Genomic DNA, 25832 nt, shown 5'->3' with positions numbered 1-25832 from the left:
TATAACTGATTGAGTGTCCACTATAGCAGAGAAATGTCATGTCCGTTGTACCTGCATAAAACTTGTGACAGGTCTGTTAAACTTCATGTTGTATATTTTCCAGGCACTGCATACTTGGACGACATACAGAATGAAGTCTCTGAGACTGAGAATCCTCAAGACATTGATGCTGAAGTAGGCAGTGTGTTGAAAGATGTGAAAAGGCGACAGTATGGTCGCTGTAGGAGAACTGTTACCAAAGAAAAGGATATACATCTATTGAAGGACACTAACGAAGTTGATAGTAATGTTAGTGCTGTGAGAATTGCAAGTGATGAAAATAATTGGAGCACCAGAAATTCTACCACGATAGATACTAGTGAGTCAGTGCACTCTTCCATTGACATAGACATTACTGATATAGAAGATTCAACAAGATTCTTGAATACATCACCAGATGACAAGAATCTGGTTGATGTTCGAATGCAAGATGATGATGTTGATGAAATTAATGATAGGAAGAATGATCATTCTACTGTTGCTGATGTAAGCTCTTCTGATACTAACAAGGAAGAACATATGACTATAAGAGACTCTGAAAATGATGATAATAGTACTGTACATAGTACTAGAAATGTGAATAGACGTCAGTACAGTCGTAGAATTAAAATCTCTACACATAGACAGAAACTTAATTCAGCTGTTACCATCAGTAAAGTCAGCAATAATGACATTGCAGGTGAACAACCAGTAAATGACGAACAAACAAGTTCAGCAAGTCAGATTACATTTGTCTTGAAACAGGACAATCCTAAACCTCTTATTACAGAGGATCCATGCAAAGTAAAGCATTTGCCAGTGGAAGTGATGCATGAAGATAATGCACTTGATTCTGAGAATGTTATGCAACCAGATCAACCAGAAAGCACTGATGTCTCCTATAAAAAGAAAGAAATAATACAAAGTACAAAAATGAATGAAAATAATGTTGATGTAGAAGATGCCAACAATATGAGGATTAAACATAAAACAGGAAAAGAATTGCAGGAAACAACTGATAAATGTAGTATTGAAGATACAAAAAGTAATAGGACAGAAGAAGCTGTGTTAGATCGAGGAATTGAAAATATACCAAAAGAAAATATTCTTTCAGAAGGTGAGAATTGTAATGACATAACAAGAATAGGAGACATGAAAGACAGAACATTAGATAAGAAGAATATAATCACAGAAATTAGGGACCTATTAGAGGAAAATTTGAACACAGTAACACGCACTTGTGGAAAAGAAGAAGAAGCAGCAAAGCTGGAGAAAGAAATGGAAACAACACAAAATATTTCGTTATTAGATGTTGGTAGAATGGCACAGTTATGTCAGATGACAGTAACAGTTTCAGAGCAGTTCAGTGAAGAACAATTGCTTGGTTTTGCTGAGCAAACTGGGAAGAATAGTAAGCAAGATGAAAACGCAAAGAAAGAAAATCTTTGCACTGAGGTATTACAAGAGAGTGAACCTAAGGAGAAAGTGGAAGTACATACTAATACTGCTGATATACTCGGAGAAAGTGTTAAAAAAAAGGGAGATCATGAATCATTTGCTGTGGGTAATGAAGAATGCGTCTCACAGAAATCAAGAGACAAAAATGTGTCCAGTAAGAGAAAATATGGAGGTGATGAAGAAAATATTGCTTCAAAGAAAACTGAAATTGATGCTACTGTGAGAAAGGAAATCACTGCTATAAACAGTGCGCTTGTGCAGGAAGATAAGAGAGAATCTTCTTGTGATCAGAATGAAGTATCTTCAAAGGTGACGTCTGGAGAAAATTCAGATGCTGCAACTTCTGTTTGTCCTAAAAAGCAGCAGGTGCAAATTACTAAACAAGGTGAGGTTGATGACATTACTGATGTTTATAATGTTGGTGAGGAAACATGTGAAAATGCTACCACAAGAAAGAGAAAGCGAGAACAGAACCAAGACAATGAGGAATTACTATTGTCTCCATCTGGAAGACCAAGGCGAAAGAACAAGCAGAGGGATTTTCAAGATATGATGGACATTGATGATGCTCTTCAAGAATACATAGGAGAAGGATCCAAAAAGAAGAAGAAGAAAGAAAGAGATGGCATAGCTAAGGAGAGTAAGCTTGTACTTACTGCAAGTGAAAGTACAGCATTTGAGGAGTCACAGAGCACCATAGAGAAAGGCAGTGGTCGAGGTAGAAGAAGAGTTAGGTGTACTGTTAATAGTGTGCAAGAAAATTCCGAAATTTCATTGAAAGTTATGGGCAGCAGGGGTAGGGTAAAAAGAAGCAAGGTGCCATTAGAAGAGAGTGCAAAGACTTTGACTAAACAAAGCATTGGTAATGTTCCTAATGTTCATATTCCAGCTGTTAATAATATCGTCTCCAAAATTTCAGCACCTGTCACTTTAGATGTTAGAACTGAAAATCATGCTGAAAATGGAAACTTTACTGTTGATGCAACTAAGGAAAATTCTGGAATTGACATAAATACTGATACTCTAAATGAAAAAATTTCTGAATGTATAAAAAATGTAGAAGAGAATACAAGATTTGTGGGCAAAATAGCAGAAGAAAGGGGTGAAAATGAAAGCATTGCTAATGTTACAACAGAAAAAAGTGGTATTACAAAAAATAAAAATGTCGACAGAGAAAGTACTATTAATGTTACAGTAAAAGAAGATACAGATACTGGAAACATTGCTGCTGCTATTGGGAATTCCAGTGATAGAGATGTTACAGAGGAAGGAAATTCTACAAGTTCCAACAATCATGATATTACAACAGTAAAAAATGGTACAGATATCAGTGAGATTCACCCAGTAACTGAAAAAAATACATTACAAATTAATGATTTCAATGCTGTAATAGAAGAAAATGCTGTAAATGCAAGCAATGCTGCCACCACAAGAAAAATTTGCGTTGATGTTCCAGTAGAAGAAAATATTAAAGATCAAACCACTTTCAATGTTATAATAGAAGGAAATTTGATAAATGTCGAAAATACTTGCTTATTACTGGAAGAAAACAATGTACAAAGTACTTCCACTGATATTTCAACAGAAAACAATATTGAAAAAAACAGTGAACATTCTGACATTATAAATATTACAAAAGAAGATAAAGGTGAGAATGGAAGCATAATCGACATGGCTTCACAAATGAAATCTGGAAAAGGAGGCACTGTTGATGTTACAGTAGAGGAACATTATGGAAATGTTAGCAATGCTAGTAGTATTACAGCAGAAACTAATGCGAATAATGCAAGAAGTGCTGATATTATACTGGAAGATGATAGTGCTATTGCAAGCAATAGTGATGTATCAAAAAAAGAAAATGCCGAGGTAATGAGTAGTGCAGATGTTACAACAGAAAAATATTCTGAGGGTGTGGACAATAGTGATGAATTAGCAGAAGAGGAAACCAAGAATGTGTGTAGTACTAATACTGATACCAAAGTAAATGCTAGGAATGAAAACAAGGCTGATATTATGGCAGAAGAAAATTTTTTTGATGCAAGTGTTGTTATTACAGGAGAAGAAAATAGTAAGAATACAGGCATTGATAATATTTCAGCAGATGAAAATACCGAAAGGACAAACATCTCTGCTGTTACAGAGGAACAGAATGTTAGAGTTGTAAGTAATTCTGGTGTAACAATAGAAAAATATGACAGAAATGTGCATTGTTTTTCTCCTAAGGCAGGAGGAAATGATGTTAATTGGAGTACCACTGACATAACAAAAGAAAATATTATCAATGTAAACAGTGTTGATGTTATAGTAGAAACAAATAGCAAGAATATAAGCATAGAAGCAGAAGATAAGAATATGAGCAGTGCTGTTCTAGCAGAAGAAAATTACAGAATTGTAGAAAGTGTTGATGCTGCAGCAGAAGAAAATTCTGGAACTGTAGGCAGTGTTGATGCAGTAGGAGAAAATAATGGAAATATTAGCAGTTTTGAAGTCGGTGCAGGACAAAGTGATCGAAATGAAGGGATTGTTGATTTTATAACTAAAAAAAATGATGAGAACATAAGGAATGCTGATAAAGCAGAAGAAAATGCTGGAAGTATTAACATTACAGCGCAAGAAAATGGTGGGACTAGAGAGTGTGTCAACATAACAGCAGAAGAAAATGCTGTGAATTCTAATGTTATTTACATAAAAGAAGAAATTTATATGTGTACAGACAGTGATGATGTTCTAGGAGAAAATTCTGAGAATATAAGTAGTGTTGGGGTTATTAGTGAGAATACAGACATAACTGACATTATGTCAGAAGGTAATGCTGTGGATATGAGGTGTATTGATGTTGTAGGAAAAGAAAATGTAAATGAAAGTTTGGATAACTTTAAAGGAGAAGAAAATACTGAAATTATCAGAATTAATAATTTAGTAATTACATCCACTGAGAATGCTGACAAGATCATATCTTCTGAGGAAGACATTTCAGATGGAAGTGCTGAGGTTGAGCTCACTGAATCTGAAAGTGACACAGATGTGGAGAGCGACTATTTTGGTGGAGAGAGGGGCAGAGGCAGAGGCAGAGGCAGGGGTAGAGGCAGGGGCCGGGGCAGAGGCAGAGGCAGGGGCAGAGGCAGAGGAAGGGGCCGTGGTGTGGTAATCCTAGATGAGTCTGGAGAGGTAGCTACATGTAGTGATGCAAATGAAAGTTTGGACTTCAATGATACAGAATCAAACCTTAGTGATGTCTCAGTTACTCCGAGCAGAGGCAGTGGAAGAGGCAGGTGGTCTAGAGGTCACAGGGGCAGAGGTAGAGGCAGAGGCAGATGGCGAGGGCGAGGTCGAGGTTCTAGAGGTGGGAGGTCCAGGAACTTGAGCCTTGTGCTGTGGCAGGAGAAAGAGGTGGAGAGCAGCATGGATCCAGATGCTCTCAAGAAGGTATTAGCTTATACTTTGATTTAATAATCAGTATTAGTATTGAGAAGTGTAGTTTTTACTACTTCGAAATTAATTCTGTTTAAAAATGGAACATTTTGCATCTTATTTTAATTTAAAATAAAACAAAAATATATACAGTAGAATGTAGTGCGGACCGATATACCACATATTCTGAAATAAGTGTCTTCTGAAAAGAATTTAAGTGGCACAGAATTTAAGGAAATTCCAATTACCTACACTAGAATTAAAGTAATATATACTTTCTTGAACACTGTACTTATTTTATTTGATATTAATGTATATACATAATCTATATATTCAATATTTCCATGACTATTGTGCGAAATGAATGAATGAATGAATGAAGAAATATGGGGAGAAACATTTGAAAGATACACGAAAACACGTGCTTTCATGGGAAATTGGGGGCTGTGAAGAAATGTATATGTGAGCTTCAAAACTGTTGGCCATTGTCTCTCTCTGTTTTTCATAACATTCATATAATCTTCCAGAAGACTGGTCACCAGTTGGCTATGAGACTTCTCACCAAAGAGACAAAGGTTCGATTCCCAGAAATTTCAATGAGAGTTGTGGTGAATATAGTGGCTGTGAAGATCTCTCATGTCCATCTCATTCTTCTATTACTGCATTATCAACATCATGTCATGGCAGGAATGCTCAGCAATTTCAGCAGTTTGAAAGTACTCTTAAGTAAAGAATAATTCCATCCTTAATTTGCTACCTTCCCTTTTGAAGGAACTGTTGAAACATGTTAAGGAAAAGACAAGTATTAAATCATCATAAACTCTTAAATGGGACAATTATGTAGCTATATACACACATAAAATGTATCTTTATATTATTATTATTTTTTTTTTTACTTTGTTATTTAACGATGCTGTATCAACTACTGGGTCATTTAGCTTCGATGAGATTGGTGATGGCGAGGTGAGGCCAAGAAAGATTATCAGTAGCCAAGCGAGTAGAGCAACAAGTGAATATTAGGAGATTCAATATTCTGAAATTAAAAGACGAGGAAACTAAGCAACATTATCAGGTCGAAATTTCAAATAAGTTTGCCCTTTAGGAAGTTCCGATGAAGTTGAAGAAATAAATGTTAATAGCATGTAGGAAAATATCAGAGATACCGGTACTATCAAAATTGCAACCGAACAGAGCATAGGTTATTATGAAACTAAGAAAAAGAAATGGTGGTTTGATGAAGATTGTTGCACGGTAGTAGAAAGAAGAAAACAGGCAAAATTAAATTCTGTTAGGATCCAGTTGAGGTGAATAAAGATATTTATTTCAATGAAAAACAGGAAGCAAGTCGTACACTTAGGAATAAAAGGAGAGATTACTTGAAGGAAAAACTCATGAGGTAGAAATAAGTAATAAGGATAAAAACATAAGAGATTTATATAAGGGCATAAAGGGATTTAAGAACGGATATCAGGCAAGGGTAAATGTGGTCAAGGATGAGAATGGTGACTTACTTGCAGATTCTCATTCAATCCTGAACAGATGGAAATATTTTGGGCAACTACTAAATCTACCTAGGCCAAATAGAAATGTTCAGGACGAAATTAAAATGCAAACTGCTGAACCATTTATACACGAACTCACACTTTCTGAAGTCGAAATTGCGATAGAAAAGCTGAAAAATTACAAGTCTCCAGGTATCGATCAAATTCCAGCAGAATTAATACAAAAGGGTGGAAGCGCATTATCTAACGAAATTTATAAGCTTGTACTTACTATTTGGGAAAAGGAAATTGTATGAGAACAATGGAAGAAGTCTGTAATTGTACATATCTTTAAAAAGGGGAACAAGACTAACTGTAGTATCGAAGAATATCACTTTTGTTGATGTACAAAATTTTGTCCAATATTCTTTTGAGAAGATTAAGTCCATATGTAGATGAAATTATTGGGGATGATCAATGTAGTTTTAGGCGTAATAGATTGACTATTGATCAAATTTTTTGTATTCGACAGATATTTGAGAAAAGTGGGAGTATAAAGCTACAATACATTATATATATTATTTTAATGTACCGAAGTACATATGGTATTTCCATGCAGATATTCTGCGTCATCATACGATGAAAGAGTAATGGAACGGAGAAAAATTCTCTCCGGCGCCGGGACTTGAACCCGGGTTTTCAGCTCTACGTGCTGATGCTTTATCCACTAAGCCACACAGGATACAACTCCGACGCTGGTCAGAATCGTCTCAGATTAAGCTCCAACTCTTGGGTTCCCTCTAGTGGCCGCCCTCTGCACTATGTCATAGATGTCTATGAACGCAGGACCGAAGTCCACACATGTGCTGAGGTGCACTCGTTCCATTACTCTTTCATCGTATGATGACGCAGAATATCTGCATGGAAATATCATATGTACTTCGGTACATTAAAATAATATATATGATATGCGTAAATCACTTCGTGATTTAAGACGGCGCTTATTCCGTCGGATCCCGGCCAACTAGTCACTCATATCGAGTGCACCTCAGCACATGTGTGGACTTCGGTCCTGTGTTCATAGATATCTATGACGTAGTGCAGAGGGCGGCCACTAGAGGGAACCCAAGAGTTGGAGCTTAATCTGAGACGATTCTGACCGGCGTCGGAGTTGTATCCGGTGTGGCTTAATGGATAAAGCATCAGCCCGTAGAGCTGAAAACCCGGGTTCAAGTCCCGGCGCCGGAGAGAATTTTTCTCCGTTCCATTACTCTTTCATCGTACAATACATTAGTTATTCATAGATTTCAAAAAGGCATATGACTCGGTTAAGAGAGAAGTTTCATATAATATGTTTGGTATTTCCAAGAAACTAGTTTGATTAATTAAAATGTGTCTCAGTGAAATATACAGCAGAGTCCATATAGGCCAGTTTCTGTCAGATACTTTTCCAATTCACTGCAGGCTAGCGCAAGAGATGCACTATCACTTTACTTTTTAACTTTGCTTTAGAATATGCCATTGGGAAGATCCAGGATAACAGAGAGGGTTGGAATTGAATGGGTTACATCAGCTCCTTGTTTATGCAGATGACATGACTATGTTAGGAAAAAATCCACAAACTATAAGGGAAAACACGGGAATTTTACTCGAAGCAAGTAAAGAGATAGGTTTGGAAGTAAATCCCAAAAGACTAAGTATATGATTATGTCTCGTTACCAGAATATTGTACGAAATGGAAATAAAAATTTGAAATTTATCCTTTGAAGAGGTGGAAAAAATTCATCTTTGAGCAACAGTAACAAATATAAATAATACTCAGGAGGAAATGAAACGCAGAATAAATATGGGAAATGCATGTTATTATTCGATTGAGAAGCTTTTATCATCTAATCTGCTCTCAAAAAAGCTGAAAGTTAGAATTTATAAAACAGTTATATTAACAGTTCTGTATGGTGAAATTTGGAAAATATAAGATGCATAAACTTTACACTTATCACACTTGAACTTGATTCTGACACATGTAATCACACTGCACCTCCAAAAATCTGCTATGTGCATTTAAGCAAGATTTTTTAGGAGAAAGAATAAAGCTTCATCACTTTTTAATTCCCTTCATTTTCGAAGCTTCTTTCGGATTTAATTTCAATCATTACATGATAAATGATGAAATAATGCTGAAAGTAGCTTTGAATATCAAGGGAATTAAAACTGATAATGCTTTTTTCTTTCTCCTGAAAAATATGTTTAAATGCACAGAACAGATTTTGGAGGCACAGTGATGATGTACTGCTAATTCAAATGTTAATTGACAACATTAAAAATTGAAATACCCACACAGAATGATAATGGCATGGGCTACCTCATTAGGAGTTGCGCAGGAGGAAAATTGGCCAATGTTGTCAACTTCATTTTGCGCATCTGTGTTTTTTACTTGTATATTTCGGAAAGAAAGTGCACGAGAAAATATGGTATCTACTATCGTTTGTTGCTACTGTAGCCCATAAAAAGTTTAATATATCATGGAGGGAACTTCAGACATGTTTTCTCAAGACTTATGATATTTGTAAATAATTTTCCTGTATAATCTTAGAATAAAGAGCCACAGTAAATACTTACTTAATAGAGAAGTCACTCAAGTTCTCTGCTTAGAACTTGAATGGTTAGTATTCAGTAAAATATGAACTTGTTTTATTTTGCTGCCAGGTGAACTGTGTAAAATGTAAAGAAGAAATGCAGAAGAAGTATTTTGAGAAGCACAACAGAATACAACATTATGGACTTGCCTGGATAGAAGGAGAGGAACCAGTAGTAAGTTTTTTCTGAGTTTTATAATATTGCAAATTCATTTACAATGGTGGTGGTGGCATCATTTTTGTCATCGTTGGTTTTTGTCTTATGGCTGTAATATTCCTAGAGTAGACGGCAGTTCGGAAGGCGGTTGGCTGCTATATGTGCCTTAGCATTTCTGGTATGTGACGTCACAAGCTTGTACAGCAGAACCAATCAGAATCAGTCTGTAACAAGTACTTCTCAAGTTCGTTTGTTCAGGTGTGAGTGTTTCAATACATTGAATAAGTAAAACTAACATTTACTGTGTGTGTGTAAGATAAATAAATGGAAGAAGAGACTGTAAAAAAACAAGTATTGCACAGGCAGGTGCGGAAAATATTGTTTAAGGTGAATAATTATTTTAAAAACGTTGACGAGCACAATGCTGCCGGCCATCTTGATGCTGGCTGCAACATTGCCAACGTGCAAGAAACGACTGCAGAAGCATGTGGTGTGGGATTGAGAACCGTGCAAAGAATATTGTTAGTGAAGGAAACAGGGTTTGTTTGGTGTCATGCTTACAGTAATCAACGGCTAAGGTCATTATTGTCTTTTGATAATTTAAATTCTCTCCTGCGCTATTTGCATCACACGTGTGCGTGAAGTACAATGTGCCAATGTTGTACGCTGCCTTGCTCTCTCTATCTGTCTCTCTTGACCCAAACGCTAGCAGACTACCGCCTTCCGAATTGCCGTCGACTTTAGTTGGGATCAGATTTCTTTTTTCTTTTCGATAATTGGTGGGTGAGTGGGAAAAGTGTGTTAACTCCATAAAAGTTGTTTTCGAGAAAAATTATTTTTAAAGTTTAAATAGTTCCCCAAAATCCTCATTTGTGTATTTTTACTTTCTTGATCCTCTTGTTGTGTTTGCTAAAGTATTGTTAACCTTTCTTAAAAATATCTGAAAGTCAATTTTAATGTGGGAATCTAAATGAGTTTAAATGTAAGAAGATGCTGTGAAAAATTGGAGTTAACACACTTTTCCCATCCACCTGTCAATTATACTCAAAGAATATGTTATCATTGTAGCTTTTATTTTTTACTTTCTTATGACACAGTATGAAATAAAAAAAAAATACTCTTGATGCTGTAAAAAATCGATTTCAAGATTTTTCACAGAAATGCAAGTTTTCACCATTCATATGACCAGATAAGTTGTTTTTGGCATGCTGTTTGTCTATCTGTGTCTGTGTACAGAATTTTCTTCTAAATTATTTCACTGGTTTTTGTCTATATTCAGTACCTATCCATAAGATAGTTCAAGCAATAATGGTGTACATAAACACTTCTACAAAAAAAAATTATTATTTAAAAACATGTGATTTACTCTAAAAGAGCTCTAAAACGTTTTTGAAAATCGTTGTTCTTACATAAAATGAAGTGATAAGTGAAGTCATAACTTATAGATAGTATATCTTCAAAGACTTCATTAGACAGTCACAAGTTACAGAACTCCTAGGTTATGACACAAAACTATCCTATTAGAATTCATTCTGTGTCGAGTAATCTAGTTCATATTAATTCCCCACTTTGTTTCACTGTTGATTCTTTGTATATGTTTCTTAGGATCTTTAAAAAGAAAAAGAGAAGAAGATATACACTTATCTAGTTTTTCATTTTTTACAATTTGAAATTTAACCTTTTAACTGCTGATTTTTTTACAAATTATTTTGTAGGTTGAATGTATACATGAAACTTGGCGAATATATTCTTAACATATCAAACTAAATTATGAGTTAAAACCACGTTCAGAGATTCCATTCTGTGTTTTGTCTCCTTGTTTCTATTGTGTCACCCGCACCGTCAGAGTGATAATCGACACAATGATATGTAATGAATTTGTCCACTATTAATCTGATGGCCTAAGCAGTGAAAAGGTTGAAAAGGGCAATTTTAATTTTCCCAGACCATAAGTGAAATAACTAAAAGCATATTTTGTTAAGAATTTGAGAGACTTTTAGGTAATATGTCACATAATACATTTCTGTAAATTTTCATTTCAGGGTTACAAAATTCAAATTTCGAAAATTTATTTCTGAATATAATTCTTATAATTTAAAATGGTGGTGGGAGTGGAAAAGTTCGTTCTTTGATGTTTGAATAATGTATTCTTTCAGTCCGATGGTGAATATTTTACTTAGTGTTATTTAGCTAAGCATCCTCCTCTAGAAGTAACGTGCTGTAACTATAACTGTAATGTTGACATTAAGATATTTATGAATCAAAAACGAAGACAAAGAGGAAGACAGAAAATAAGAAATAATGGAGAATGTTGGGTTTTCTGTGAAAGACCTGCCCTTGGGTAGAAATCTATGAATGAATGAATGAATGAATGAATGAATGAATGAATGTTGGTGCAACATGGGAGGCATGATGTTTTAATATTGCCCGAACCTATTTTCTGATTAGAATCTTATATCAAGCTCATATTTTTAATTATTTCTGCAAGTTGCAATATGGCGAATCCAGAAATGCATATAGAGTGTTAGTTTGGAGGCTGGAGGGAAAAATACCTTTGGGGATGCCGAGACCTAGATGGGAAGATAATATTAAAATGGATTTAAGGGAGGTGGGATATGATGGTAGAGACTAGATTAATCTTGCTCAGGATAGGGACCAATGGCAGGCTTATGTGAGAGTGGCAATGAACCTCCGGGTTCCTTAAAAGCCAGTAAGTAAGTAAGTTGCAATATTCCAAAAAATTCATGCCTATATCTATAATGCACGAAGTGTGCTTGAGATTGTTCATTTCTGCAATTCTTTTAAGTTGTCTAGATGAACACATATTCAACCCTAAGAGAAGGGAGATAAATTTCCATTTTCGTGCTGGAAATCGAACTGAAAAATAATGGATTTATTGCCAAGAATATTATCCTTTATCACTTAAGCTTCACTCAGAGGAATTAGAATCTATTTTTACCTATAACTACTACTTAACCTGTGATTAAGGTTCTGACTGATATGTGCATCTGTTATCAGGCAGTACATCTCATTTGATGATATGTGTCGGAGGAAGGACAATTGTTTGTATATATCTTAGGTGTGAAACATGCCATTAGTTAGTGATATATTCAATGGAGGAGAAAGGAACTGGTCACCCTACCCCATTATATGCTGGCTGATTCCCAGACATATACCTGAAGCCACTCACTCAAATGGACATTTCCCCAAATTCTATTTTCAAAATTACCTTCCCCAGAATGACAACAAATTCCAGAAAACTAATAACTCCGAAAGTTTTCTAAAATATATTGAATACAAAGAAAAAATAAAAATTCGAATGATGTTTTCCTACGAATATTTGAAAACAGTTATGCCACTCCTTACTTATGTTGCTAGTGTGGTAATTATTTATCAATCCACATTGTGCTGCCTCCAGAAAGTCATAGGAAAATGTGGAGGTTTGACAAGTCTTCTGCCTCTTTCCTGCTGATCTGTAACATAATTCAGATCGAAGTAATCTAAAATGGTTGACACATTGTCTGCTCTTTACTTCTCGGTCCTCTTTATCATTTTATGCCTCCTGCAGGCCCTCTGACTGCACATGTTTGTGCATGCTTTGGTTTAAGTTAAAAAGCAGCAGGATGTTCGGCTATTGCAAAATGTTCCTGTGGCATTGGTAATGACAATCATTTCAAAGTCACACATAACTCTTTTTAGATATATGACTGTGATCGTCAGTTTTCTGGCAGTTTAAAAAATTTAGTACAAGACAATTTTCATAAAGAGCTTAGCATTTGCTTGGAACAAATACGTACACAAGTGGTACAGCCGCAAAATCGTCCTCTATCTTTGGATTTTTCCTTCATGCTGTTATACTGTGAGAATAAAATGGGACAAACCTTGATTGTGCCATTGTGATTTCAAGTATGACTTTTTGTTAGCAATTCTAAATTTTTATACGTGACACATTTCTGGCGCCACATTTTCGTGAAGTTATTATAAAAGAAAAATGTTCCTCTTGAAAAGCCCTTGTGTAACATTCGGAAACTTCTTCCAGATTGGAAAATGGTTGAAGATTGGCTGATTAATCTTTCCTTTTCTGTGTCCTCAACATCTTCATCAGATTCTCATGTTACGGTAAAAGTACGAGCATGCGTAATAGAATTTTTTAGGAAGTTGCCTGAGTGAGTTAGGGTAATCATTTTCGATACATTTCAGCCTAGTTTTCACTAATTGAACCTCTGTAGTTCTGTAGCAGAATCAATTGTTAGTTCGTGGTACTTTTGGGGCTTTGTATTCTTTGGGATTTTGGATTCAGGGAAAATTCTTCGGGGCCTTGTATCCTATGGGCTTTTAGATTCAGAGAAAATTCTTCGGGTTTTTTTATTCGTGGGATTGTCCTTTTGGGTATGTATACATTTTGGGTATTTGATTCGAGTGATTGGATTCGGGAGAATGGATGGGAACAATCCTGGTTTAGTTATCTCGTGAATGATGCCTTATTGGTGTCATGAGGTTCCAACCTGTCTTTGGACAGTTGACTAAACAACAACAACAACTACTAATACTTCGCAAATCTAGCTTTCAGGTAAAGCTCCCTGTGAAGCAGACTTGAATAATTTCAAGAGAAAAATTGTTCCGGGGCCGGGTATCAATCCCGGGACCTCTGGCTGAACGCACCAGCACTCTACCTACTGAGCTACCCAGAAACTCCACTCAGCACTATCTCAATTTTTTCCCCTTATATCCACACATCTCTAGTGGGATGCCAGAAACCCACATCAAGTGCACACAAACTTTGTGTGACTTCAAATAGTGGTTTTCTGTTAACGTACCTACAATTAACATATATACAGTAGCGTGCAAATTAATCCGAACAACATAATTACTTATGCAAAAACACTCAAACGGAATAAAAAAAGGATCTAAGACATACCTCAGTAATCTATGTGTCCTCCCTTGTTCCTAATAACAGCTCTGAGACGATTTGGCATGGATTCCACTAATTTCCCACAAATATTCTTCATTTCTTCATCGCGAAACCATACACCAATGAGGGCAGAAATCATCTTCTCCTTTGTAGAACAATCAATTTTTTGCATTCTTCTATTGCAAATTGACCACAAGTTCTCAATGGGGTTGATGTCTGGTGAGTTTCCTGGCCAGGGGAGTACCTGAATATTCTTCTTGTTGAAGAATTCTGTAGTTTTTTGAGACATATGGCATGGTGCCAGGTCTTGTTGGAACATACCTCTGCCATCCGGAAATGATTTTTGCAGCTGGGGTATGATTCTGGTTTCCAATAAGTGAATATATTTGTCAGAATTCATCATTCCCTTGATAGGTATTAATGCTCCAGACCCTTCATGTGTAAAACAACCCCAAAACATTACTTTAGGGGGGTATTTGGATGCTTGTTGGAGATGAGCTGCTGTTACTTTTTCGGATCCTTTCCGTACGTAAGAAACACGGTGGCTTTGGACCTCGAAATGAGACTCATCGGAAAAAAGTACATTCTTCCAGTCCTTCACTGTCCAGTGTTGATGTAATTTTGCCCACATTAAGCGTTTTTTGCACATAAAAGGGGTTAGCAGTTGCTTCTTAATAGGCTTACGAGCCCTTCGTCCAGCTTCCAAAAGCCTACGCCGCACTGTTGTGACGTGAATATTCGCCCCAGTGGTAGCCATTAACTCGCGGGTTAAGTCGACAGCAGTTAGTCTAGGATTTAATTTACTTTTCCTGACAATTAAACGATCATCTGCAGGTGAAGTCTTCCTTTTCCGGCCACAGTTTCCTTTTTTCTGGGGTGTGATGGATCCAGTCTCCCTGTATCGTTTTATGATCGAATTAACAGTAGCCAAACCGATGTGACATTCTGCAGCAATTTGCCTCTGTGTCATAGAAGAATGCTCTGCTAATGTCATAATTTTAGACCGTTTTTGTGGTGTTGTATCCATTTGTGAAGACGACAGAATGTACACAGGATTGCAGTATTAAGTCTTCAACACAACTGAAATGCTTATAAGTACAAAACGACAGGCAAAATGTCACATATTATAAAAAAAATAATGACAGACCTTCAACAATGGAATTACACGTACTACAGATGTCAATTAAAGCGGTATGAGCAGCTGTGAGGCCAACAATGACAGAAAATGTAAAAATATGTCGTGTTCGGATTAATTTGTGTGCTACTGTATTTTGAAAATCTAGCTTTCAGATAAAGCTTCCTGTGAAGCAGACTTGAATAATTTCAAGGGAAAAATTGTTCCGGGGCTGGGTATCTGGCTGAACACACCAGTGCTCTACTGACTGATCTACCCAGGAACTCTACCCAACACCATCTCAATTTTTCCCCTTACATCCACACATCTCGAGTGGGCTGATAAGACATCAGAAACCCACATTGAGTGCACACAAACTCTGTTCATTATTAAGAATGGTACTTTTAATGTGATCCAGAATGTGTATTCAACTTCTTTGGCTGAAGTATGTAGTTTCTTTTGACTGCACATGAACTGAAACTCTAGCTATCTTTATTGCATGATAATGAAGTTGGAAATGATGTAACTGTATGTGAGGTCTCATATTGTATTAACTTGCAGGATTTCAATGATGAGAAGAATCTCACCCGCATCCTAACAAAGGTACACCAGACAAAGAAGTGGCTGAAGTGTGAGACATGTGGCAGCAGCAAGAAGAGTGTGGTAGGCTTCATCAGCCACCTGCAATGCTGCCAGAAATCTGATGAGGTACTAAGAAATTTTTTTTTAAATTAAGATCTTCGTCCTGCAATATTATATAACTTGTAGAAATGTCTCTTGTCATTGCTCCTGCAGGAACTAGTAGACTAGGATGGTGGACCTAAGTCATAGATTTATAGCACACAAAATACTCTTCTGAAAAAAAGGCTCCAACTCTCACTAGCCTTCATCCTCTCTTATCGTTACATATTAAGACCAAATAACAGCATTTCAAAAAATGGAATTCACAGACCAATAGAGTCCAGAAAGATTTCATTTGACCATACTGGAGTAACTAGTAATGAACAAACGAATCATGCTTTTATTATGGTTTCTTATTTATTATTATAAAATTGGCAGTGTTCCCAATCACATATAGATCTGCCATATTTTCAGATTTGGTAAGAGATAATGGTTGAACATGAGAAAGCTGCAGGGTCTTCAAAATTGTTTTCATTCACCGAACAGTTCCAGTTCATTATCATGTTATCAGTACAAAACAGTCCCTAGAGTTAAAAATAATTTTTAAACAAATAATGTCAGGGAATGAACCTACGGGTTCCTTAAAAGCCAGTAAGTAAGTAATGTCAGGGAATAGGACGAATATATATATATATATATTTACATTTGAATAAATTAGCAATGATAATGTTAGAATGTGTGTTGTATATTGTAGATCATGATTTTAAATTATGAGAGACATACGAAAAGCTTCTCTCAGTTTTGCATCGTCTTTAGTTTTCTGGAATATTTTTCTCTATGCATTCACACTTTTCCTCTTTATTGTCAGTTTTTACGTGTACAAGGAAACAGTTTTGTTTCTGGCCATTTTATTAAAAAAAAGGTTCTTGCATGTCATTTTCAAGGCACTATTAACTTTTCCATAATAACGTTAATACAGTATTAGTCTCTTTTGTGGCTGCAATACACAATTTCCTATCTTGCTCTTAGTGTATTGTATCATTGTATCTTTTTTGTCTTAAAGTATGTAGCATGTTTTAACATGATATTGGATGAAAAACGGAAACTTGTCTGTGCATGTTGATGACTGACAATCATTTAAGAAAAAATAATAATTTTGTGTTTATTATGAATATTTATACAGATTTTTAAAAAGAATGGATCGATGAAACCTTTTTTATCTTATAACAACCCTTTAACTTCAAAACACTTTGGTGGCTAGGTGCGGTAACCTGCAGGTTTGTAAGATATAGGCCATTCTTTACAAGATTGCCTACAATTGCAGGCCTTGCTAGTGAGATATAATTGAAGTAAATATATTAGTATAATAATAATTGTGAGGTACATCAGGGTAAGTGGAATATAACACAATTTGTGGGACTCCATCAACTAAGACGAGGGTGGCATCTGTTGAATTTTCTTTGTATTAACTCCATCTTCAAAGAAACGGACCGCTGGGAGCTCTGGTTTCACGGACATGTGTAGCAGAAGGTTAGTTTCTGAAAGTCTTGTTTATGAGTGTGCAGCAACCTGTTTACATCTGCTCTGTTTTTGACTTTATAGCTCAACAAACCCGAATTTCATCATTATTTTTTTCGGTAAGATTTTTCTATTTGATTAGTTAATAAACTTTGACAATGTTTTTGCGTTCTTTTGATAATAAAGTAGAAGCATGAACTGAATTCCATGTGCCCTCACTCTTTGCCTTGTTGGGGTAAGTGGAACACATACAGGAAATAACAAAAAAAAAAAACAAGGAAAGGAAGATTGTGACAATGGAAGAGGACAGCAGTGATTGAGATGAACTGAAGGGATAAAGAGTGGTTCAGAGGCAGATGATTTTGATTTTCAAGACGAAATGGTAGAGGTGGAGGAAGAATCAAACTTCATGGAGATTGTAACCAAAAATGTTGCAGATGCTTCAGTAGGTGATCGGGTTCTTGTCAAGTTTACAAAGGACAAAATCGTAAAGATGTTTGTTGGTCAATTGACAGAAGTTGATGCTTGCCTGGAAGCTAAATTTGCTAGAAGGATAGCATCAGCCTCCTCCTTTTGATGGCCCAACATAGACGACAAAAGTATCATTCTAGGTGATGAAATTATAAACTTTTTACCACCTCCTGTTTTTGAAAAACGTGGCAAATTCACTTTCTCTACTTCATTTATTTCGTACAACATTGGCTGAATGATGGTTAGGATTACTCTAATCAGTCTTGTAAGTTTCTATTGCTTTGAAAAAGTAAAAATCTGCATTTTGAACTAATGTTTTCTTTATTTACACTTTCCCTGGGCACTTCCTAATGATTTTATGACCAAAAGAGTGAGGGAGTTCCACTTACCCCGAGTCTGGGGCAAGTGGAAACCATGGCCAACTAAAAAATATGAATGGATTTTGAGAAGAAATTATTCCATCCATTGTTCTCCTAAATACACCTCTCATGAAGGGGTTGTTCCTCTTATACAAACGTAATCAAGAGTTTGTACACGAAAAATCTTTGCTACCAACAACTTCATAAAAATCTGTTAGACAGGAGACAAGTTATTAATTTTGTTGAAATGCACCCTTATAAAGGCGTAGTTTCTCTTATACAATCGTAATCACAGTGTGTACACAAAAATATATTTTCTCTGTAAATTCTGTTCAAAGTTTCATAAAAATCTGTTGGATATGACGGAAGTTATTAATTTTGTGTAAATACATACCTAGTAAAAAGGTAGTTTCTATAATACACACATAACTGTAGTTTTCACACAAATATATATGCTACCTCTAACTTCTGTAGAAAGTTTCATAAAAATCTATTTGATAAGAGAAAAGTTGTCCTCTGATTGAGGTTCTGGCTGATATGTGCTTCTATTATTATCAGGCAATACATCTCACTTGAAGATATGTGTCAGAGGAAGAACAATTGTTTGTATACATCTGAAGCCTGACTAGTGTAATATGTAGCTAGTCGAAGAGGTATGTAATGGAGGGGGAGAACTGGCCTCACTATCCCATTATCTCCTGGCCTAGTTGCTTCATGAGCAGTGTCTTGTTGGTATCAGTTGTGAGGTTCAGACCTGTCTTCGGACAGTTGACTAAACAACAACTGAGTCCACTGCTTTGGAGTAACGGTTAGCATGTCTGACCGTGAAATGAGCTGGCCCGGGTTCATATCCTGTTTGGGACAAGTTACCTGGTTGAGGTATTTTCCGGGGTTTTCCCTCAACCCATTAAAGTCTTGGTTTTTCAGAACTGACGCATGCGAGGTACGAGGCACACCTCGCATGCGTCAGTTCTAAAAAACTAAACTTTAAGACACGATGAAAGAGTAATGGAACGGAGAAAAATTCTCTCCGGCGCTGGGATTTGAACCCGGGTTTTCAGCTCTACGTGCTGACGCTTTATCCACTAAGCCACACCGGATTCCACCCCGGTGTCGGAAGAATCATCTCAGTTTTAAGTTCCAACTCTTGGGTTCCGTCTAGTGGCTGCCCTCTGCACTACGTCATAGATATCTATGAACCTAGGACCGAAGTCCACACATGTGCTGAGGTGCACTCGTAATGAGTGACTAGTTGGCCGGGATCCGACGGAATAAGCGCCGTCTTAAATCTCGAAGTGATTTACACATATCATATATATTATTGTAATGTACCGAAGTACATATGATATTTCCATGCAGATATTCTGCGTCATCATACGATGAAAGAGTAATGGAACGGAGAAAAATTCTCTCCGGCGCCGGGATTTGAACCTGGGTTTCCAGCTCTACGTGCTGACGCTTTATCCACTAAGCCACACCGGATTCCACCCCGGTGTCAGAAGAATCGTCTCAGTTTTAAGTTCCAACTCTTGGGTTCCCTGGGTAACTTTCGACACTGAACCCTGGACTCATTTTGCTGGTATCATCTTCATCTCATTCAGACACTAGATAATCATAGCAGGTGATAAAGCATCGTAAAATAATTAATTAAAAATATTAACAATTGCCAGGGAAGTTATTAATTTTGTATGAATGCACCCCTTGTAAAGGAGTAGTTCCTCTTGTACAAACGTAACCAGACTTTGCACACAAAAAACATATGCTAGGTACCTGTAATTATCATACAAAGTTTCATAAAAATTTGTTGGATACGAAAGAAGTTATTAATTTTTGTATGAATGCACCTCTTGTAAAGAAGTAGTTCCTCTTGTACAAATGTAACCAGAGTTGTACTTAAAAAACATATGCTACCTGTAACCATTGTACAAAGTTTCATAAAAATCTATTTGAATATGAGAGAAGTTATTAATTTTTGTATAAATGCACCTCCTGTAAAGGGGTAGTTCTTGTTGTACAAGCGTAACCAGAGTTTGTACACAGAAAAACATACACTACCTGTAACTATTTTACAAGATTTCATAAAAGTCTGTTGGATACGAGAGACGTTATTAATTTTTGTATATATGCACCCCCTGTAAAGGAGTAGTTCCTCTTGTACACTAACTATAACTGTTGTACAAAGTTTCATAAGAATTTATTGGATATGAGAGAAGTTATTAATTTTTGTATAAATACATCCCCTGGAAAGGAGTAGTTCCTCTTGTATGCTACTTGTACCTATTTTACAAAATTTCATAAAAATCTATTGGATACGAGATACGTTATTAATATTTGTATAATTGGACACCCTGTAAAAAAAAGAGTAGTTCCTCTTGTACAAGCATGAACAGAGTTTGTGCAGATACGGAATATTAAAAATTGGGCTGAGTCTATATAGGCCACAAGCTTCTCAAGTCTGTCCACAAGTAGCATACATTTGGGTGTCCTTGTTTACTGCACAAGCACAATGCATTGTATTTGTAATTTAGTAAAATTAGGTGGCCCAATTTTTTGTTTCTGGGTCTGTACACAAAAAACATACGCATCTGTAACTATTTTACAAAGTTTCCTAAAAATCTGTTGGATATGAGAGAAATTATTAATTTTTGTATAAACATGCCTCCTGTAAAGGAGTAGTTCCTCTTGTACAAGTGTAACCAGAGTTTGGACACAAAAAACATATGCTACCAGTAACGATTATGCAAAGTTTCATAAAAATCTGTTGGATACGAGAGAAGTTATTAAGTTTGTCTTGCTAGATTTGCATTCTGGCCCACTGTGCAGTGATTTGGAATGTTGTCTTTTGGTTTTTTCATTCATTTAGGTAGATGCTGTCTTAGCAGATATTATTGCAATAATTTTCTTCCTATATTTATAAATGCTTCATGTCATCCGTGTCTTTGATTTGGCACTGCTATCCATTGCAAAAATAATTCAATTTTTTTTAATCCTGCTGTATCTCATCTCTTCTTCAAATCGTTGTCTGTTTCTTCTCTTATGCCAATTGATAGAAATTTTGAATGTCCATGTATGACTTCTAAGATTATGTCTTCTTGTTATAGCTATTGTATTAATGTGACATCCATTTGTTGATAATAATTGCTTTTGCCACTCTCTTTTTTGTAAATATAAAGTAGTTCCATATTGCTGCGACATTTCTTTTATATTTTTATGGTCTTGAAGGAAAAACTATGTATGTTAAGGTCCACTCACTGTATAAGGTTGTCAGTATCTGCTTCTTTGTATACATTTACACTAGAACCTTGTTAATTCGGACTAAGTAGGTGGAGGGGGATAAGTTGTCCAAATTAACTTAACCTAAAATAAGAGTAGAAGGTGCATTAAAACTCCGTTTACAGCAACAAAACACGTGCATTATACACTTAAAGGTCATAGGCCTATTATTCATAAAATGTAAAGCAATATGCTGAAGTACTTGAGTGATAATTTATAATGAAGTGCTTGAAGGACTTTGCTGCGCATCATCTGTTGCAGAAATTGATTTAAAACACTTGTCTAAGGAGTGAAGCATGATCTTTTGAAGTTATTATTATACATAAAGCAGTTACCACATTTTAGTTCATTTTCTGAAGCCTGTGTCTTTTAACTTGTGACTGTTGACACAAAGAAGGCAGGTCTCTTCCCATTTGCATTCTGACCTTCTGTCCAAATTTACACCACTTAAGACATCTGTTGACAGTTCAGTAATTGCCTACATTGCATATGTGCCACTCTACTTCAGTTTCTTGTAGATCATCCGTTTTTTGCCTAGGAGTTTACAACAGTAACACTACGTTGTGAATCCTACTTTTGTTGTAACATTTAAACTTTGATTTTACATCGTCTTCAATGATCATTAATTCTTTCTTCATGTGTGTGCATGCATGTGTACGTGAACAGTGCAAAGTTTTGTGGATGAGTTCCATATTAAATCTCTTTTTAAATGTGACAGGAACGTTCGATGCTGAAGGTGAGTTGCGAAATCTGTGGGAGACTGATGCTACCAGCAAGTATGAAGGTGCACATGTCAACTGTACACAAGGATCCTACACCTGTTGATCCACTGAAAGTTATGGAGAATTTGGAGGAATTGTCTAAGAGGAAGAGGGCAGCTGCTACTAAGTGAGTCTTAATTCCAGTGTTTATGATTTTGTAGTTCTTAGATCAGTCTATAAATATTTCTTCACAATAAGTATCTCTTGCATCTATCACAGTCATTAGACCCATGGACACATCTTTCATGGATAGAGAACTGAAGGTGTAATTCTGCCTTTTTGGAGACGAAATGGAAATGAGTGCAGACGAAAGATGAAGCTTTCTGCTGGTTCAAAGGGACAGAAGAAGAAGATTATGCAAGAAAAAATTTTGTTTGAGGGAACAAGACATACAAGTTCGTCTTGTAGGTTTCAGATAATGGCGGTAGAGAGAACTGCTTAAGAGATGAAAAAGAGGAACAGATATCAAACTCAGCACCTCACCAATTTTCAATTGAAATACAATCTCTTCTATCAAAATTTGAGCTGTTCCCTTGGAATACCGGAAGGAATCTAATTTTTCAACCATGAGAAATTGATGGAGTTACCTCTCCTGTCCTTGGCCTTCCAACAATTTCCAGTGACGAGAATGGGGCCTATGGACTAAGCGAGAGAGAAATTAGAAGTTAGATTTCAGGGCCAGAAAGCATGATATTGTAAATGTGATAAAATTATAGATAAATGTGAGATACCTCCTGTATTGTTGAGGTGTGCTGACGTCAAAATAGGAAGTGGCAAATGACATGTTGGATCACTGATATTACATTTATAATAATTTACATATTGGAGCGGTTAAATGGCAAGTTGTAGCCGATTTATTTTAACGTTTTGGTGGCTACTTCATTCACACACAGCTCCCAGAATGTCTGGAGGACCACACCTGCTGTTGGTCGACGGGTCCATTGGACCTAGCTGGGAGATCTTGTTGATCACCAGCTTTCCCTCCTTAACCACTGGAGGACGATTTTAGTGCCATAGCAGGTCAGCACTAGGAACAGAAAAGTAGAAAGAGGAGGAAGGAAAGGGAAATGAACCCCTAGGCCTCGAATGCTCTAATGCCGTCGGGATCGAAGAAAGTAAGAGTTCAGTCAGAGGACTGGATAGGAAAGGGTAAAGAGGGAATTAGATATTGGATAGAGGAAAATTATACCAAACTCAGTCATTAACTCATCAAGCTGACCAGTGCTAATGGATGAGTAGCCCCTCCCTTTAGTTCAGCTCGTAAAATTATGCTGCACTGCTACTTACAGACCCGTTACTAAATCTACATATTACTCTGTGAAGAGATTTATTAAATCTACATACTTAGACTTCAACAAACAAAATTTGATAACACAATCCCAAGGGAAAAAATGGAACTCTCTGCATCAAAATCCACAGTTAATTCCCGATTTACCGCGAAAATCGTCTGTAGCTGCATTTAGATTGGCAACAGGCCATGATTGTTTGGCTAAACACCTGCATAGAATTGGAATATATCAGTCCCCTAACTGCCCGTTGTGCAACTCAAACCAAGAAATGGATTCGGAACACCTCAAAATCTGTGCTTCATTGGCTGGTCATGATAATATCTTTGAAAAATATTGGAGTGCAAGAGGTCAAATGACTTTATTGTCAAATGCCTGGCATTAGAAAACAACAACATTTATAATAATTGATCAACAGCATGAAGTTGACAACCTCGTAATAATTTCAACTCAAAATATAGTCATTAAATAGTAAGAAATCGGGTACTGCATTTTATCTGTAATCACTGAATTATTAAAAATATTAGTTTACAAAGGGAAAGGAAATAAATTCAATCTTTCAAATTGTAGACTGATATCTGTAAGCTCAGTCATTCGTCTTATGGTAAATTATGGGAATTCATTAGCTTAAATGACAGCCAAAGAGAATTTGTTCTCTAACGTGATGCTCTTATAAATACAACATTGGTAGATATCTATTGATTTCTTCTAAAGAAATTGACAGAGAGATAAATCTCTGAAGTGTATAGTTTTGAGATTCATACTGACTTAGAAAAACTGACAATATCAGCTTTTACAGATGATACAACGAAATCGAAATATGCTGTGCAAGAAATGGTTATGATTATGGCCCGAATGTTTATGACCTAAAAATGTTAAAAAAATAACCTATAAAATTCCCCTATAATTCTCTTAAAATGATCTAAAACAATAAAAAATCTTATGAGCTTAACTTCTTAAATCATAATAAATCATTCTTAAACATAATTTAATCAAAGAGTGAAAAATGGACATTATATGTTCCACAATCATTCAAAGCAGAATGTTGGATCGACTACAGATGACTTGGTACAATTCTGAGTCTACTTGAACAACTGATACGGGGCCTTTGTGCTACCTCCAAATTTTGTTTTTTCATATATAGAGTCCATATAGGTCATCACTCCTCTATGATATAGAGTCAAATTTAGGCTTATACATTGTAATATTTATAATGGTCAGCTGCTATGGCTCAGTGGAAAGTGAGTATGCTTCTCAACCATGCAGTCTGTGGTTCTATTCCTGGTATGTCCTGGTATGGACAGAGGTTGAGATTTATCTCCATTCCATGGGACTACCTTTTACACTGACAAATTGAGAGAAGGAACAGAATGGCTTCCAACAAGGAAGGTTTTGTTGCGAAAATATTATTTCATATTGAAAATATTAGTTGAAAAACACAGAAAATTTAATATTGGAACACATAGGGGTTTTATTGATTTCGTTAAAGCTTTTGATAAAGTTAACAGATGTTCAACAGGGCTGTGGCTTTTCTCCACTCCTGTTTATTATATACATGAACCATATTATTCACTAACGGAGACAAAACTTTCATGGTGGAATCCCACTAAGCCGAAATTCCCATCTCAATATTATTATTTGCAGACGAACAGATTATTATTGCAAGAACAGAATCTGAACTCCATACATAACTTAGAAAATACTGCTTCCAAATTTGATATGACAATCTCAACACAGAAAACGAAAGTAATGGCATTTTTAGGCACACAACCAATTCAGAGTAAAATTTGTGTAAATAATATTGTAGTTTATTCTTCCAACACAACAATTACTCTTCACTTTTTACAATTTAATTCTGCTCCCGTCAACAATGGGATTTGCTCTCCACACAGTAACACAGTATTCGTTATTGCACTCCACAAACGACAATGAAAATTTGGACTATTACGAACAACAATGAACTGTTAATCTTAACTAATATTCACAAAGCACTATTTACAACACAGAACTGTCAGTTCTCAGTTCACAGCTCGTTTGTCTTGGCTAGTTCTTCTAGCTCAGTCACTCGCGTTCACAGACTCTCGAACTCCAGACCTTCAGAGACGATCCGCTGCACTTCGAACTCAGGTCCCCCAACTGCGGTCCACTGCACTCGAACTCCGGGCTTCAGGCTCCACAGTTACGGACACAACTCAAGTCGCGCTCTGGTCTCGAAGCTGGCTTCACTGCTACACAAGACTGTCTGGCTTGCTCTCCACTGACTTTAACAACACTGCCTTACTGACTGGATGACTGTCCCAAGTTCACTCGCGTGCGTAATTTATACTCACACCACAGTTTCTGGAAAGTACGAGTT

At 36.2% G+C, this 25832-nt stretch overlaps 1 protein-coding gene and 1 non-coding gene across 7 annotated transcripts in view; both read left to right on the top strand.

Moving 5' to 3' along the window:
- The window catches only part of LOC138701528 (putative uncharacterized protein DDB_G0282133), a 210261-nt gene that overhangs the window by 110934 nt on the left and 73495 nt on the right, over nt 1-25832 (top strand). For all 6 annotated transcript variants that reach the window (XM_069828522.1, XM_069828525.1, XM_069828521.1 and 3 more), the window contains 4 exons: nt 104-4902; nt 9075-9179; nt 15749-15895; nt 22148-22317. In XM_069828522.1, the coding sequence (XP_069684623.1) occupies nt 104-4902; nt 9075-9179; nt 15749-15895; nt 22148-22317 (5221 nt within the window). The remainder of the gene's footprint in view (nt 1-103; nt 4903-9074; nt 9180-15748; nt 15896-22147; nt 22318-25832) is intronic.
- Nucleotides 7545-7616, top strand: TRNAY-GUA (transfer RNA tyrosine (anticodon GUA)). Its single transcript has one exon. It is a non-coding gene; the product is annotated as a tRNA-Tyr (tRNA).

This window comes from Periplaneta americana, chromosome 6 (genome assembly GCF_040183065.1).
Source record: "Periplaneta americana isolate PAMFEO1 chromosome 6, P.americana_PAMFEO1_priV1, whole genome shotgun sequence".
Taxonomy (NCBI): domain Eukaryota; kingdom Metazoa; phylum Arthropoda; class Insecta; order Blattodea; family Blattidae; genus Periplaneta; species Periplaneta americana.
Note: the sequence above shows the minus strand (reverse complement) of the source record. Positions and strands in the feature narration are given on the sequence as shown.